Consider the following 17,667-nt stretch of genomic DNA (forward strand, 5'->3'; position numbering starts at 1 on the left):
AGAGTTTTTTATGGGAGAAATTACGATTACTGACACATAATGTACATTAATTAACACTAATTATGTTCTTATATCTTCTTATAGTTATTTATAATTACAAAACAGAAGATTTACAGTTTAATTTATGACAAAAAACGTTTTTATATAAAAAACGGCATCATCAGCGTATAAAATGAATGTATTTGCAAAACTTTACCTACTTTGCAAACTGTTAATAAACATTTAATCTAATAAATAGTTTAATTTTATAACATAATGTGATCTAGTTCTTAGTTAAATGTAGTTAAAAGAGTTGAAAGTGAAATATTTTCACCTTAAATGAAGCAAATCAGAAGAATTTAAGTGTTTTTTAGGGGAGAAATTACGATTACTGACTCATAATGTTCATTAATTAACATTTTATATGTTCTTATTTCTGCTTACAGTTATTTATAATTACAAAAAAGTAGTTTTACAGTTTAATTTATGACAAAAAAGGAGATTTTATGATTTTTCTGAATGTTCTTATATAAAAAACTGCATCATCAGCGTATAAAATGAATGTATTTGCAAAACTTTACTTACTTTAGAAGCAGTTTATAAACATTTAGTCTAATAAATAGTTTAATTTTATAACAATGTAATAAAGTTTATAGATAAATGATGTGGAGTTTAAAGGGAAACAGCAAAATAAAGTGAGCTGTAATAATATTTTGAGGTTATTGTTAATTAATAGTTACAGTAAATTAACAGTTAAAGGTTCTTTAGTCTGTTTGCAGCTACTTTATAGTGTTATAACCCATGTTTTAATGCTTATAAACAGCTTTAATATGTTATAAAGTGATGTAATCTGCAGCTGCACAAATAAATCACTTGTTCTAAGACTATTAAATTAATTAACAACTATTTTATTAAGCGATAAATCGGCTTGAGTCACTTTTTAAAGAGAAAAAAGTCAAATTTCTGTGATTTCAGCTTCTTAAATGTGAATATTTTCTGATTTATTTCCTCCTCTTTGACAATAAACTGAATATATTTTAAATTGAGGGCAAAATAAAACACTTAAAGACGTCATTTTTTAACAAATTTCACCATTTCAGGTCGTGTTTTATGAGCTGAGACGGTTTAAATGTAAAATATTTTGCATTATTTTACCCTGAAATGCAGCAAAGTGGTTTAAAATGTGAATATTTTCTGATTTATTTCCTCCTCTTTGACAATAAACTGATTATATTTTAAATTGAGGGAAAAATAAAACACTTGAAGACGTCATTTTTAACAAATTTCACCATTTCAGGTCGTGTTTTATGAGCTGAGACGGTTTAAATGTTGAATTTTTTGCATTATTTTACCCTGAAATGCAGCAAAGTGGTTTAAAATGTGAATATTCAAGTAAAACAAGAGTTCCTGAGTAAAAACTGGACTCACCCTGGTTATTGTGGGCGGTTTGGTGCAGACTGAACGCATCCAGGGCTCCGGGTTCTGGTGCATTTTCAGTTTTGTGCCTGCTGTAAAAACCCGGGAGACTCTCTGAGTGAGTCCCACAGGCGGCGGGTCCTGGTCCAGAGGCCGAGGCGGTCTCAGCGGTCTCGGTCCCTGTGGTCTGGCTGCTCTGGGCCATCCACTCGATAGAAAAGTATCCCCTCATGTCGGCGAGAGTCCTGAAAGAAGCCGAAAAAGTGAGAAATCCAGGTAAAACACGCGGGTTTAGAGAGTCCTGAGGGTCTGTCCTGGTCCTGGTCCTGGTCCTGGTGTGGGTGTGGGTGTGATGTGAACTGTCCCCTCTCCCTCACAGTGTGTCTGTTCTTATAGGGGGGGCATCAAACTCCCTCAGATCCAGAGATCAAAGCACACATCCTCCCGTCCGTCCCTCCCCATCCTCCCCTCCTTTAAGTTTTCACAACTGGAGTAATTAAGACGTCTCATTCAGTCTCAATGAGGCTGTTACAACGAGGCTCCAGTGAGTCTGGGTAGACCCCCCCCCCCACCCCCACCTCCCTCCCTCCTTCCTGCCTCCAGAGCACAGATAATAGACACACCTCACCCCAGACTGCCCCCCCCCCCCCGCCCCGCTGCGTCCTCCCTGTACGTCAATAACGTCCTGTTTCAGACACTTCACGTGAAAAAGGGTCAAAAATATTAAAGATATTCACAAAAATCATCGTGAAACTTTCCCCGTTCATTACCGACGTTAACGGGATTCTGTATTTACATTAAATTTAATGTTTAAATATGAAAATGAGGCGTTTTGTTGTGAAATATCAGCTGATTTTCAGCCATTTAGAGGTCAGAAATGTGAACTTTTGGGTTAAAATGCTCAAAATTCTTGTCAAATGAAGGGTTTTCATCAATTTTCTGCAGGTTTTTATGAATAAATGTGGAATAAATGAGGCTGGAAAATTATGTTTTTGCCTCTAGTGCCTTGTGTAATAATTCAAGAAAACATTTGTAATATTTAGAGGGAAAAAAGGTCAGAATATTTAGAAAAAACTGAGAATATACAAGAAATACATAAATCCGCCTTAAAAACATAAATTTTCTGCAGGTTTTTATGAATAAATGTGGAATAAATGAGGCTGTTTTTCTCCTCTAGTGCCTTTTGATAATGTTTAATATAAATTTTCAACAAAAAAGTTGTACTTATTTGTAATATTATGAGGAAAAAAAGTTGTAATATTGAGGTTAGAGGTTTTATTAGTTGACATATTAGAGTGAAATGTTTTTACAGATTTCTCTTTTTATGGCTCCATAAATCAGACTTAAAAAACATTAATTTTCTGCACGTTTTTATGAATAAATGTTGAATAAATGAGGCTGTGAAGGATGTTTTTGCCTCTGGTGCCTTATGTAATATTTCAAGAAAACATTTGTAATATTTAGAAAAAACTGAGAATATACAAGAAATACATAAATCCAGAACCAGCACAAAAAGATGCATCTTTTTGTGCTGGTTTTACATCTATTTTTAGTCATTTTGCATCTTTTGTGGTGGTTTTGCATCTATTTCTAGTCATTTTGCATCTTTTTGTGCTGGTTTTGCATCAATTTTTAGTCATTTTGCATCTTTTGTGGTGGTTTTGCATCTATTTTTAGTCATTTTGCATCTTTTTGTGGTGATTTTGCATCTATTTTTAGTCATTTTGCATCTTTTTGTGGTGGTTTTGCATCTATTTTTAGTCATTTTGCATCTTTTTGTGGTGGTTTTGCATCTATTTTTAGTCATTTTGCATCTTTTTGTGGTGGTTTTGCATCTATTTTTAGTCATTTTGCATCTTTTTGTGGTGGTTTTGCATCTATTTTTAGTCATTTTGCATCTTTTTGTGGTGGTTTTGCATCTATTTTTAGTCATTTTGCATCTTTTTGTGCTGGTTTTGCATCTATTTTTAGTCATTTTGCATCTTTTTGTGGTGGTTTTGCATCTATTTTTAGTCATTTTGCATCTTTTTGTGCTGGTTTTGCATCTATTGTTAGTCATTTTGTATCTTTTTGTGGTGGTTTTGCATCTATTTTTAGTCATTTTGCATCTTTTTGTGCTGGTTTTGCATCAATTTTTAGTCATTTTGCATCTTTTGTGGTGGTTTTGCATCTATTTCTAGTCATTTTGCATCTTTTTGTGCTGGTTTTGCATCAATTTTTAGTCATTTTGCATCTTTTTGTGGTGGTTTTGCATCTATTTTTAGTCATTTTGCATCTTTTTGTGGTGATTTTGCATCTATTTTTAGTCATTTTGCATCTTTTTGTGGTGGTTTTGCATCTATTTTTAGTCATTTTGCATCTTTTTGTGGTGATTTTGCATCTATTTTTAGTCATTTTGCATCTTTTTGTGGTGGTTTTGCATCTATTTTTAGTCATTTTGCATCTTTTTGTGGTGGTTTTGCATCTATTTTTAGTCATTTTGCATCTTTTTGTGGTGGTTTTGCATCTATTTTTAGTCATTTTGCATCTTTTTGTGGTGGTTTTGCATCTATTTTTAGTCATTTTGCATCTTTTTGTGGTGGTTTTGCATCTATTTTTAGTCATTTTGCATCTTTTTGTGGTGGTTTTGCATCTATTTTTAGTCATTTTGCATCTTTTTGTGCTGGTTTTGCATCTATTGTTAGTCATTTTGTATCTTTTTGTGGTGGTTTTGCATCTATTTTTAGTCATTTTGCATCTTTTTGTGGTGGTTTTGCATCTATTTTTAGTCATTTTGCATCTTTTTGTGCTGGTTTTGCATCTATTTTTAGTCATTTTGCATCTTTTTGTGGTGGTTTTGCATCTATTTTTAGTCATTTTGCATCTTTTTGTGGTGGTTTTGCATCTATTTTTAGTCATTTTGCATCTTTTTGTGGTGGTTTTGCATCTATTTTTAGTCATTTTGCATCTTTTTGTGCTGGTTTTGCATCTATTTTTAGTCATTTTGCATCTTTTTGTGATGGTTTTGAATCTATTTTTAGTCATTTTGTATCTTTTTGTGGTGGTTTTGCATCTATTTTTAGTCATTTTGCATCTTTTTTTAGTCATTTTGCATCTTTTTTGCGTGTGCGTTAAGTGTCTTAATGAGTCTGTTTCTTGTTAATCCCATAATCTGACTCTGCAGATCCCATTCTTTGGGATTATTGATCATTTTACTTGAATCCTGATCAATTAAAATACAGATGAGACGACTTTAAACGCTGTCACTGTTAAATATTGAGTCCCCGTCACGTCACATCACACAGTTTGGCGTTAATCTGGGATTATCCCGGGATTAGTGGCTCATCGTTCACCTGAAGGCTCCTGTTTTTAAAGTAACGACTGAATCAGGAGCAGCTTCACATTTAAGATCATCACAGTTTGATTAACGGCTTTAAAAACAAAGATTATCGTGTTTAACGCTGAAACTCACTCGTTTTCTGGTTTTATCTGCAGAAATATGTGAAAACTGTGGAAATAATCCTCATTTCAGTCCAAAAATCCACATAAATAAGTCGACTTACTGACTTTTTTTAAACTTGTTTTTAACTTTTTCATTACTTTTTTTAACAGTTTTTCTAATGTTAACTGACTTTTTGTGCTGCTTTCTTACTCTTTTTCTATTGTTTACAGACTTTTTATAACTGTTTTTTAATTTTTACTGACTTTTTTTAACTGTTTTTTTACTGTTTACTTACTTTTTAAACTATTTTTTATAATTTTTACTGACTTTTTTAACTGTTTACTGACTTTTTTTAGTGTTTACTGACTTTTTTTTAGTGTTTACTGACTTTTCTTAGTGTTTACTGACTTTTATTAGTGTTTTCTTACTTATTTCTACTATTTACTTACATTTTTAACAGTTTTTTTACTGTTTACTGACTTTTTGTGCTGCTTTCCTACTCTTTTTTTAATGTTTACTTACTTTTTTTAACTGTTTACTGACTTTTCTTAGTGTTTACTTACTTTTTTTTAACTGTTTACTTACTTATTTCTACTACTTACTTACATTTATAACTGTTTTTTAACTGTTTACTGACTTAAATCTACACATGTATCTACTGTGGGACTAATGAAGCGTGATCTTACATTAATATCATTTATGCAGCATTTTAACGTCGTTGGTTAAAAGAAGACGCCTGAAATCAGAGTTCCCCAACGTTTAACACATAAAGCTTTAGATTCTGTCCTTGAGTGAAAGAGTGAAAGCGTCTTTGAAGCGTCTCCGGTTCATCATGAGAATCATGCGTCAGCCTCAAATCATCAAACTATTGTTTCCCTCTCAATGCTAAACCGGGGATTTAGGGATCAGGTTAGAGGGAGTGATAACGAGCTGCAGAGGATGATCCCACCTGTGAAGTGGCTCATCACCGACATCACCAACATCAACAACATCAACAACAACGTCATCAGAGCGGAGAGACTCTGCGGAGGGAGGGAGGGAGGGAGGCAGGGAGGGAGGTAGGGAGGGGGCGTTTGTGTGCAAATGGAGCCCGAGGAGCCGAACCCACTGTGGGTTTAAGGGATTAATCAAACACAGACGCAGATAAGACGATGAGAGGAGATAAAGAAGGAGAATATTCCTCATTTAAAGCATCTGATCATGTTAAAGGTTCGTCCACACGATCAAAAACAAGCTTTTTCTTACTCTGTCGTTCTTAAAAGAAGTTTTCCCAGGACTCCTAAATGTGTGCGTCCACATGAAACCAGGTGCAGTTAGACTCCAGACGCTGTAGTACCCATGCCAGGCCTGGAGGTGGCGCTGTAACTGCCACAGAAACACACCAACAACGGAGAAGAAGAGACGGGGAGACGCTGTGGAGAATCCAAACACCGGAGAGTTTCTCTCCAAATCCTCCTCCATCCTAGAGACAAACGTGTCCCTGGTTCTGGTCTTAGTGGAGACTTTGGTGCTGTTCTGGACTCTGATGCACCCATCACTCTGCAGTTAGTGTCCTCACTGAGCAGAGGGTGCTGCTGGGAGCCCCGTCACTCTGCAGTTAGTGTCCTCACTGAGCAGAGGGGGCTGCTGGGAGACCCTTCACTCTGCAGTTAGTGTCCTCACTGAGCAGAGGGGGCTGCTGGGAGCCCCTTCACTCTGCAGTTAGTGTCCTCACTGAGCAGAGGGGGCTGCTGGGAGCCCCTTCACTCTGCAGTTAGTGTCCTCACTGAGCAGAGGGTGCTGCTGGGAGCCCCTTCACTCTGCAGTTAGTGTCCTCACTGAGCAGAGGGGGCTGCTGGGAGCCCCTTCACTCTGCAGTTAGTGTCCTCACTGAGCAGAGGGTGCTGCTGGGAGCCCCTTCACTCTGCAGTTAGTGTCCTCACTGAGCAGAGGGGGCTGCTGGGAGCCCCTTCACTCTGCAGTTAGTGTCCTCACTGAGCAGAGGGTGCTGCTGGGAGCCCCTTCACTCTGCAGTTAGTGTCCTCACTGAACAGAGGGGGCTGCTGGGAGCCCCTTCCCCGTCCCAAAGCACTCCCACTGTGCCTCCGTCCCGTGCCCCAGCACGTGTCACGGCTAAAGTCTGGTTCCTTTGACCAGTGTGAGTGCAACCGTACCACGTCTAGGAGCAGCACGCTTGCTGTCCACGGCCCGTTTGGGAGAGGTCGGCTTTAGTAAAGCACGTTTGCACATGTACGAGCACGAGCGTGCGCACGTGTACGAGCACGAGGCCTACGGCGGTTCTGAGGTCATTTCCTGTGCGCCTGTTGGGACATAGAAAAAAGAAGGAGGGACCATGCGCGGACATTTCAAACAATGGCGGTGAAAGGTTCACGTTGGTGTGATGCGGAGGTGGAGTGTTTACTGCAGATTTGGTCGATGAAAAGATTCAAAAACAGTCGACAAGACGCACAAAAACTCCGAGGTCTACGGAAAGATCTGGAAACAAAGCCACGCATCGCCATGACGTCATCAATGCGTGTGACGTGTTACGGCGTGATGACGTATAGGCAGCAAGAAGCATTCTCCGAGGCCCAGGTAGTGTGAGTACAAACGGGCCTGGAGGGGGGGACAAGGACCCTAAAGCACGGGGCACGGGACGGAGGAACAGTGGGAGGGCGCCCTGAGAGACTTTTCACAGCTTCTTAGAACTGGATTTAGAAACAGAGCCTAGAGCAGTTTAGCTCCTTATTCAGAGCATCAGGGAAAAGGGAGAAATCTGTGCTGGGCCTCATTCAGTCCCATGCATGTGGCTCAGAGTCCAGTTCAGTAAACAGTCTCTGGGTCCGTCTCTGTCCTCTCACGCAGCAGCACTGTTGTTGTTCTGTGACACCGCGGGGTCAGAGGTCGGAGGTGAGGCCATGACGCCGTTCTTTAACAAAGTCTGAGCTTTCACCGTCCAGACCACATGCAATGGGGGGCGCTTTCAAACCCTCCCACTCTGGGACCCGGTTTTTAAAGATCCTGTTTTCAGGCTCCGATAACGGCGGCTGCTGCGGACGGACGACTGAACCAGACTAAAGATGCTACAGGGAGACACTTCTCCGTGTGGACGGGACCTAAAGCTACAGATTTCTGCTCTGATCAAAGAGCTGCAGGTCACAAAGCATGATGGGAAAGACACACACACACACACACACACACACACACACACAGACAACAGACGATCAGGAGCCCTTTGAACTGTTAACTGCACCAATCAGCCGCCTGTTGTCGTTCTGAAGTTTCTCATTTGCAGGGAAACTCTCTGCTCCGTGTTCCTCAGACGGTTCTGCTGTAGCTTTATAATCATGTGACGTCTTTAGTGACTGTTTAGATTCTGATTTCACACTTAATTAAAGATTAAATGGCTTGTTTCAAACGCGTCCGGGTACAAAAACTGGACACAGACGTGTTGCATGTTGGATTTCAGAGGTGAATTTGCACAAGCAGCAATATTTTAGGAAACTCGGCTGAGCGCGGACATCCCTGCACGTAAAGATGTTCGATGTCAACAAGACGCATGAAACAGACGTTGATTTGCTTCACCACTGTTTTTCTTTTCTAGGAAATATGTTTAATCATCATTTCTTGGCCTTTTAATATCTATATTTAAATTTTAACTTTATGTTTTATGTTGTTTTCATCTGTTGTTTTTGGTTTTATCTTGTTTATCTTCTTGACTTGGCTGGGAACCGGAGGATCGCCGGTTCGAGTCCCTGTGTGGACCATGTATGGAGCGTGGACTGGTGGCTGGAGAGGTGCCAGTTCATCTCCTGGGCATTGCAGAGGTGCTGTTGAGCAAGGCACCGAACCCCCAACTGCTCGGGGCGCTGGTCACTGGCAGCCCCCTCGCTCTGACATCTCTCCTGTGGTTGCATGTATAGGTCCTGTGTGTGTCTGTGTGTGTGTGTGTGTGTGTGTGTGTGTGTGTGTGTGTGTGTGTGTGTGTGTGTGTGTGTAAAATGAAAAATAATAGAGTGAAAATTGAATTTCCCCATTTGCGGGACTAATAAAGGAATTCTTCTTCTTCTAACGGCTCGGACGCCCTTCAGCTGAGCCACGTCCTGCTGCTGCTGCTGCACTCAAACATTTAAATTTCCCAAACCTAAAAAGCAGACGTGCCTCCCCCCCTCCCCCCTCCTCCCCCACTCCCTTCTTCTGCCCCCTCCCCCCTTTGAGGAGGGGAGCCTGCTCGTCCGCCCGGACCCGTCCCTGTCCCCGTCCCACCGCCCCCTTCAAAGCCCCGGGAGCCTTTGAAGGCTTGATAGGGATCAATGGGCCGGGGAAGAGGCCGTAACGGAGCGCGTCACAGACGGAGACCGCAGATCAATGATGACTGGGCGTCATCAGCGTCACTCACTGGAGTTATGTACATTTATATTTATATTTATATCTAATTATTCACGTCAACAAATCATTTAAAAGAATAAAAACACTAAACAGAAAGAGCAAAGTCATTAATTACTCTTATATTATTATTATTTTTAAGAATAAAAACACTAAACAGAAGGAGCTTTGTCATTAATTACTGTTATTTTATTATTATAATTATGATTATTTTAAATATTGTTAGCAGAGTAAAAGGGTCGGGCTGTAAAAGAACGTTTTCTTAGTTAAAAATCACAGAAAAAACTCATTAAATTAAGATTTAATTGAGGTAGAAAAAGAAAAATACAGACGTAAATTTGTTATTTTACTTTTGATCTTGGACATTTTGCAGCGGTTTGAAAAACTGAAGAAGAACAGTAAAACTTTTAGCATCTATTATTTAAAAAAACATAAATTAAGATCGAAAACAAAGAGTTTAAATAAAAAAAACAACATTTACGTCCATTAACCTGAGCTGCTGATTGTTTCTTTTTTTATTATTTGAGTGAAATGAGCCTTTAAATCAGTGTTTTAACCTTGTGAACACAAACCGACCGACCGTGCATGTGTGTGTGTGTGTGTGTGTGTGTGTGTGTGTAAATGCTCCTTACCCGTGATGAGGGGGTCAGCGGCGCTCCTCGGCCCCAGTCCCGGGCTGCTGCAGACTGTGGGGTAACGGCCTCCTGCTGGGCCCGTCTTTGATTGGCTCCATTCAGACCCTTTCATCTCTAATGGGCCTGTTTGCTGCTCTGTTATGGACACAAACACACACATACACACACACACACACACACACACACACACACACACACACACACACACACACAGAGACACACATACACACGCACACACACACACACACACAGACACGCACGCACACACACACAGAGACACGCACGCACACACGCACGCACGCACGCACACACACACACAGACACAGAGACACACACACACACACACACACACGCACACACACACACAGAGACACACACACACACACACACACACACACACACACACACACACACACACACACCCCCCCGAGGCTCTGATGAGGAGACCAGAGGGAGACGCGTCCCGACCCGGCGCTCAGGTCTCTGCAGCGTCTTCATCAGGACAACTCTGCAGTTATTATATAAATAAATAAATATATATTTATATTTAATAACATGTGTTACGTGTAAGGTGATAAATCACTTTAGCATTCTCTGGATATAATAAGATATAAGTCTATAAAATATATGAAATACCCATAAAAATGTACAAATCTACGAATATAAAAGTGTATTTACGTGTTTATATGTTAACATATATGTTCAATTTACAGTAAAGCCATTTTATTAATACTAATACAACAAATACTAACTATTTAAACATATATATTAAGACATTTTAATACAGTTTATAATGCGAGTGCAGCCATATATGTTAATGATACATTATATATTTAATTTATGTTTCCAGTTTTATGAAAACAACATATATAAAAGGACTTTGGGGTGTTTATATGTACATAACATAAATGTTGACAATGTAAACATTTATATATAATGTGGAAAAAGATGCAAAATGTCCCGTGCCCCGTGCTTTAGGGTCCTTGTCCCCCCCTCCAGGCCCGTTTGTACTCACACTACCTGGGCCTCGGAGAATGCTTCTTGCTGCCTATACGTCATCACGCCGTAACACGTCACACGCATTGATGACGTCATGGCGATGCGTGGCTTTGTTTCCAGATCTTTCCGTAGACCTCGGAGTTTTTGTGCTTCTTGTCGACTGTTTTTGAATCTTTTCATCGACCAAATCTGCAGTAAACACTCCACCTCCGCATCACACCAACGTGAACCTTTCACCGCCATTGTTTGAAATGTCCGCGCATGGTCCCTCCTTCTTTTTTCTACGTCCCAACAGGCGCACAGGAAATGACCTCAGAACCGCCGTAGGCCTCGTGCTCGTACACGTGCAAACGTGCTTTACTAAAGCCCACCTCTCCCAAAACGGGCCGTGGACGGCAAGCGTGCCGCTCCTAGACGTGGTACAGTTGCACTCACACTGGTCAAAGGAACCAGACTTTAGCCGTGACACATGTTTGGGCACGGTACGGAGGCACAGTGGGAGTGCGCCCTCAGTCAAACATTTAAAATATTCATTCAGACTAAATATATTTCTTCATGGAAAAGCAAAACTTTCATTCGTTCCCCTCAAAAACGCCCGTGGGTGTTTTATTTTGAAAATCCTTTAATACAGATTCTACAGATTCAACCTTTAATGAAACGACTCCAGCGCTTTGCTCTTGTATTCAACCCTGATTCATTCTCGTCCTTCAGGTTTTATGCAACAGACATCCTCATTTACAACAGAGGAGCTGCAGATACACTTCCTGTGTGTGTGTGTGTGTGTGTGTGTGTGTGTGTGTGTGTGTGTGTGTGTGTGTGTGTGAACAGGCGTTTCCCTCACCTCTCCCTAACAGCCTCATTAACCTCTAAATACCAGTTTAACATCAAAGGCCGTGTCTCTGCTCACACCTCCGTCTCCTCTCATCCTCCCTCTGTGACAGACACACACACACACGCACTCTCACACACACACACACACACACACACAGAGACACACACACACACACACACTATGTTTATTACATGTATTTCTCAGACCTGTGAGCTGAATATGAAGTAAACCTGACTCCTCGTACACGTGTCCGTAGTCTGGAGGGAGTTTTGGATTCTCCGTCCCTTCGTCGCCGTCGACACGTCTCTGACTTCGACGCCGTATGTGTGAACCAAAAGGAGACGCCGTCCTGCGGCGCGGAGACTTCCAGTCTGCCGTGAGAACAGAGAACAGAGAGCGGAGAGCGTGGAGTTAATGTTAATTCATTCAGCTTTTCTAACACCTCAGCACAAAACATCCAGTTTCTGTCTTAAACTCCTGCGTTTGTTTGAATCGTTCGATACTTGCAGCGCTCGTCCTCGTGTCCCGTGATGAAGTTTGTTGTTTTGCGTCCTCTGATGAACTTCTTCAGCTCTGTGTTTCCTCTCTCGCCACCAGACTGACTTCACTATGAACGAGATTCACCTGGAAAGAAACACTCTTGAGTTAAATTCCCCATTTTCCAAAGTGGAAAACGTGCAGGAGCCAAAATCTCCCTAATGTCAGACTTGATTATTGGGCTTTTACCCTTCGAAGTGCATTTTAATGTTCCTCTCAAGCTCTGTAATCTTAATTTTGGGCGCGTAATCTCCCATTTAATCTCAGTCTGGCGCCTGGTGAGCAAGCGCACTAACAGCAACATAAAGATATCATCAGTATTTCCCCTCATTTCATAACTCAGGGCAACAAAAACTGCATAAAAAAGAAGTTGTGATTCATCAAACGGGAAAAATAAAATGTTATTTACAGATGAAGCTCGTTGTGACTCGTGTGTGTAATTCCTCTCCCTGACAGCAGGGGGGGCTAAAGCTCAGCAGCGCAGGTTTATCAGTGTCTTTGTGTTTTAAAAGCTTATTATTGTGTTTTTTTCTGTCAGATCTGAATCTAAAAATGTTGTGGAGCCAAAGTAAAACACCTGGAACTTGTATTTGAGTGCACGTTCCTTCCCCTGGGACCTGTCGTTGTGTCTGTTCTGTGGTGAATGTGCGGCTGAGACGAAGAGCACGTTGCAGAAAACAGGTCAGAGTCACGCAGGTGTGTGAACGTGTGGAAATGACACTTTTACACTTTCACACAGAACAACAGTAACAGCGTCCTGCGTGTCACGAACCGGGACAAAGCAAGAGTTAACTAATTATTTATTAAAGAGAAAGTAACTTAAAAAGTAACGTTAACTAATCATGGCGCGTGTAGTCACGGGAATCAGTGATGTAGGTGAATGCATGAGTGGAGAAGTGTGTGTGTGTGTGTGTGTGTGTGTGTGTGTGTGTGTGTAATGTTGTAAGAAGGATGTACAGAAACCCAAACGCCAAACAAAAGCTGAACAAGGTGTCTCTGGGAGGAGAGCCACCCTTAGCTAGTCATTTTGTATCTATTTTTAGTCATTTTGCATCATTTTGTGCTGGTTTTGCATCTATTTTTAGTCATTTTGCATCTTTTTGTGGTGGTTTTGCATCTATTTTTAGTCATTTTGCATCTATTTTGAGTAATTTTGCATCTTTTTGTAGTGGTTTTGCATCTGTTTTTAGTCATTTTGCATCTTTTTGTAGTGGTTTTGAATCTATTTTTAGTCATTTTGCATCTATTTTGAGTCATTTTGCATCTTTTTGTGGTGGTTTTGCATCTATTTTTAGTCATTTTGCATCTTTTTGTGGTGGTTTTGCATCTATTCTTAGTCAACAGCCCAGGTGAAACCAATGCTGCTGATGTCAGAGGGAGAGAGAGAGCAGGGAGGGTCGTCACAATGTTGACAACTTATTTATTTTTGCTCTTTGGGAAACTTTAGAAACACATTCACCTCTCTACTTACTGTCCGTCCCCTATATGTTCCCCTCTTCTTCTTTTTTTTACCTTTTCATGCCTTTATTGGATGAGACAGCTTGAAGAATAACAGGAAACAGGTGTGAGAGAGAGGGGAGTGTCGTGCAGCAAAGGGACGCAGGTGGATTCGAATCCAGGCCGCCGTGTTGAGAACTTCTAGCGCTGGTACATGGGGCGCCTGGTGGCTCAGCAGTTAGAGCGCATGTTTTACCATCTCATATCCACACACACACATGTTCCTGTTACACTTGTGGCCTCGCTCCAAGCCTGACTCAGAAGTTGGAAATCCCAGATTTCCGATGAAAAGTGAAGTTAGTGACGAGACCAACCGCTGTCAGCAGCATCTGGCGGCGTATTTACGTTTATCCGCAAAAAACACGACTTCCTTTAATGTTAATATTTAATATTTCAGGTCATGATTATAATTGTAATGCTAATGCATGTGTTGTTCATATTAAAACATACAGTCTGAATATTTACACTTCTTACAGCAAATGATGAGAGATACAGGCATCATCTGTTATTTGGTTTTGTTTTATTTTTGTTTTTTTATTCTTCCCAGATCAACCGGTGCTGAATACATACAACCAGTGCACCTGGCAGAATATACTCAACCAGTTCACCCGGAAGAAGTCGACCAGCGCACCTGGAAGAAGTCGACCGGATCACCTGGAAGAAGTCAACCAGCGCACCTGGCAGAAGTCAACCGGATCACCCGGCACTGAGTGGTGGACGTGTCCCCTATGTCACACCTGCCCCGCATCTGAAGACATTGGCGATGGCTTTGCGCGCGGAGCTGAAGAATCTGCTGATGCCGTTCCGTGTGTTCGCTGGAGTCGTCAGGTCATTTTTGACGAAGGCGGCGATGTGGCTCTCCAGTGCTGGTTCCCCTGTTTTCATGGCGATCAGCACCAAGTCTGCACCGCCCCACTTCTTGCACAGGTCCTTGAAAATGGCCTTGTCCAGGTTTCTGAAGGTCTTTGTGTTGTGGAAAAAGTTGATCCCCTCCACTTCGGCCCACGTTCTTTCAGACAGACGCCTGATGATGTCCTCGGGTTTCATGGCGGGCATGGTCACCTTATTTTTCTTTAGCACCCGCGTGCACAGCTTCTCCGCCAAGACCTCCACTGCCATTCTGTTTTTTTCGACCTGAATGGCTTCGAAATGTGCACGTGTGTCCGAATTTCTCTCCGAATGTGTCTCTGTACGTGACCCTGCTGGTGTCTCCACACGTGTGATCACAGGTGTCTCCACACGTGTCATCACAGGTGTCTCCACGCGTGTGATCACAGGTGTCTCCACACGTGTCATCACAGGTGTCTCCACACATGTAATCACAGGTGTCATCACAGGTGTCTCCACATGTGTCATCACAGGTGTCTCCACACGTGTCATCACAGGTGTCATCACAGCTGTGGCCGCACGTTTCCTAACAGGTTTCTCTGGACGTGTCGTTACGCGTGTAATCGCAAGTGTATACTCTGGTTTCTCCTCGGGTGTCTTCGTACGTGTTTTCGCAGGTGTCTCCGTACGCACCGGCTCAGGCGATGCAGCAGTTGACGTCGGCTCGTTCTCTTCCACATACTCCGGTAACTCTTCGCCCATTATCAGTGTTGTCACCCCTTCACTGTGTTTCGCGGCCTGAGTTTTCACCCACCACCTCATCATTTCCAGGAAAGTCCACACATTCATCCGAATTTCACCATACATGTCTGCATGTGACTGAGGAATGGCCACTGTCCTGCAAGTCTGATAGCTTCCTGTTGGTTCTGTGGTGAAGTCGGTCTTCGTCCCCTGTGTGACGTAACTGTATATAAGGTCACTGAGCAGCTGCGTCATCATCAGGACTCTATCGGGCGACATCTTTGCAAACCTCTTAGGAATACAAAGTTCCTTTCCCTCAACTGGTTTTTCCCCCTCCTCCATCAGCAGAGATTGAAAACTCTGCATGAAGGAGTGAAAGGACTCCCTGCTTTCCTCTTTGGGACTCTTTTGGAATTTGGCCTTCAGTTTTTGCAGTAGACCATAAAGCCGTGATTTGGCAAAGAGGTTTCCAAACAGGGCCTTGATCTTGTTTCCTGCTTTCTTCCTGCACTCTTTGGTCTTCTCTTGCGACTCTTCAGGACCTGTCTCCTCCAATTCCCCCAAATGTTCGTCAACGAGGTCGGCGAGGCTTTTTGCGACACTTTCTGTGTCCCAGGAGTTTTCAGAAGACAGGACCCCGCTTGTTTCTGTTACATCCTCCAAGAGAGGTCCATTGATGTTGTCCCACTCTTTTATGAGGATGTCTTTGATCGATTCAAATGATGATGTTGAACCGATGTCCTCCGGTTCATCGGTTTCTGAGGCTTCTGGCTCCACAGGTGTGACCGCTGTCGGGGTCCCACTGTGTTCTGCCTCCATGTCTTCGGACTTTGCGTCTTTCAGGCAGGCGGTCTTCCCTTTTCGTGGTCGCGGTGTGCAGAAGATCTTCATGTTTCCTATCAAGACCTTCAACATGTTGCAGGCGTGGCCGACCATGGCATTGAGCTTGCCTGCAGGAGTGATGTGCTGACACATCGTTGGCTCTGCGCTGAGCAACGTAGGTGAGAGAGAAGAGTTGATACTCTCTGTGAGCTCTGCACTGAAAGAAGTTGAAAGTTTTTCAGAGCTTTCCGATTGGACATGTTCCTTTGCGTCCAGAGCCTGTGCGAAGCCCAGCGCAATCGCGTCTCCCAGACTGTCCCTCACCATGTCCACAGACACCTCTGCAGGTCTGTGTTTGAGACCTTTCAACACCGCGTCGGACACGGCTGTCAGTATGTTCAAAAGAAGTTCAGCCATCTTGACTTTCGTGGCGAAATCAGGGGTGCCTGATTTCAACAGTTCCCACTGTTCAGTTGTGATGCCCGTGACGAAGGATTCGATCAGCGGGAGGATGGTACAGATTTGAACCTGTGGCACATCCTCCGTCTGTGAAATCCCTTCGCTTGACATGACGTCTGTTGCTGCTTCTTGGTTCTTCACTTGCGTGGGAGTTTAAAAGCAAAATACCGTGTTCGCAGGTTGAATTCAATCCTTTCACACGAATGTTTCAATCCAATCTTCGTTCTTGAACTGAAAAACGTTTTAGTTTTTAACAGAAGAACCTGAAATTTTCAAAAATCTAAAATGACGGCGCGATAAATCTGACTTCTCTTGGCGGTGGCTCGGGGAAAAAGTGTTTCTGATTCAATGGGCTTCAGCTATTTATACCTGTTTCAGATGATGCGTCAAAGGCATCATTTTAGACAATGACATCATCAAAGGCATGGAATCATGACGATGACATCATCAAAGGCAGGTTTCATAAGCCCCTCCCACTCTGGGCATTCCAAAGCAGCATAGCAACCGTTGCTAAGGCCCCAGATGCAACAAGAATGCTCTGATAAAAAGGTTTTATAAGTTACTGGTTTAATGCATTTAAATGGCAGTGTATTGTAATCACACGCTTTAACTGCATGCTTGACTGTAAACGTCCACCTGAGCCGCTCAGGCTGAGCGCCGCCCAAACGTTCTGACTGCTTTCACTCATCAACGCCACTTTATTTTACTGATCGGACACGGAAACGTTAATGCACACATATGAAATTCACCTTGGAGACTCTTAGAAGTGTGTTAATAAATTATACCGCCACTTCGGTGCAGATCACCCGGTAATTCGAGCCATTTACTCAAGTACCCAAAGGGCGTTTGTCGCCCTGAAGAGCGTCTATCATCGTTGTGTAACTCCACGTGTGAATCTATGAGAGGTGGACAGTCGTGCTCTCTGTTCCTCTACGGGTCAAAGGGCGGAAACTGGGGACTGCTGCCTTCGCTCGGTGCAGCTGCAGTTGAGGTCAGGAGACGGTTGTACCCTGATCTCCCCGGGGAACGGGTCCATGAGGTTGAAAGTCACAGGGTCCGCCCCTGGAGCCCCAGGGACCCACATGTGTCAGGTCCAGCTCTGTGCTCCTCAGCACGTGGGAGCTCCTCCTCATTTA

At 42.5% G+C, this 17,667-nt stretch overlaps 2 protein-coding genes across 4 annotated transcripts in view; both read right to left on the reverse strand.

Annotated features, from left to right (window-relative positions):
* Nucleotides 1–10,184, reverse strand: part of ved (ventrally expressed dharma/bozozok antagonist) — a gene marked incomplete at its 3' end in the record, with an annotated part of 13,184 nt that extends 3,000 nt beyond the window's left edge. The window contains exons 1-2 of the mRNA XM_083929864.1: nt 9,814–10,184; nt 1,408–1,640 (exon numbers count right to left, since the gene is read on the reverse strand). Coding sequence (XP_083785990.1) covers nt 1,408–1,627 — 220 coding nt within the window. The 5' untranslated portion in view covers nt 1,628–1,640; nt 9,814–10,184. The remainder of the gene's footprint in view (nt 1–1,407; nt 1,641–9,813) is intronic.
* Nucleotides 1–17,667, reverse strand: part of polm (polymerase (DNA directed), mu) — a 109,190-nt gene that overhangs the window by 84,555 nt on the left and 6,968 nt on the right. Inside the window, exons 13-14 of one of the 3 annotated variants that reach the window (XR_014593552.1) lie at nt 11,892–12,271; nt 11,247–11,745 (exon numbers count right to left, since the gene is read on the reverse strand). The gene's annotated coding sequence lies outside the window, so the exon portion shown is untranslated. Of the gene's footprint in view, nt 1–11,246; nt 12,272–17,159; nt 17,512–17,667 lie in introns of those variants that run through there. The other 2 variants (XR_014593553.1, XR_014593554.1) reach the window with 2 other exon arrangements.

This window comes from Echiichthys vipera (assembly GCF_963691815.1).
Source record: "Echiichthys vipera genome assembly, chromosome: 16".
Taxonomy (NCBI): Eukaryota; Metazoa; Chordata; class Actinopteri; order Perciformes; family Trachinidae; genus Echiichthys; species Echiichthys vipera.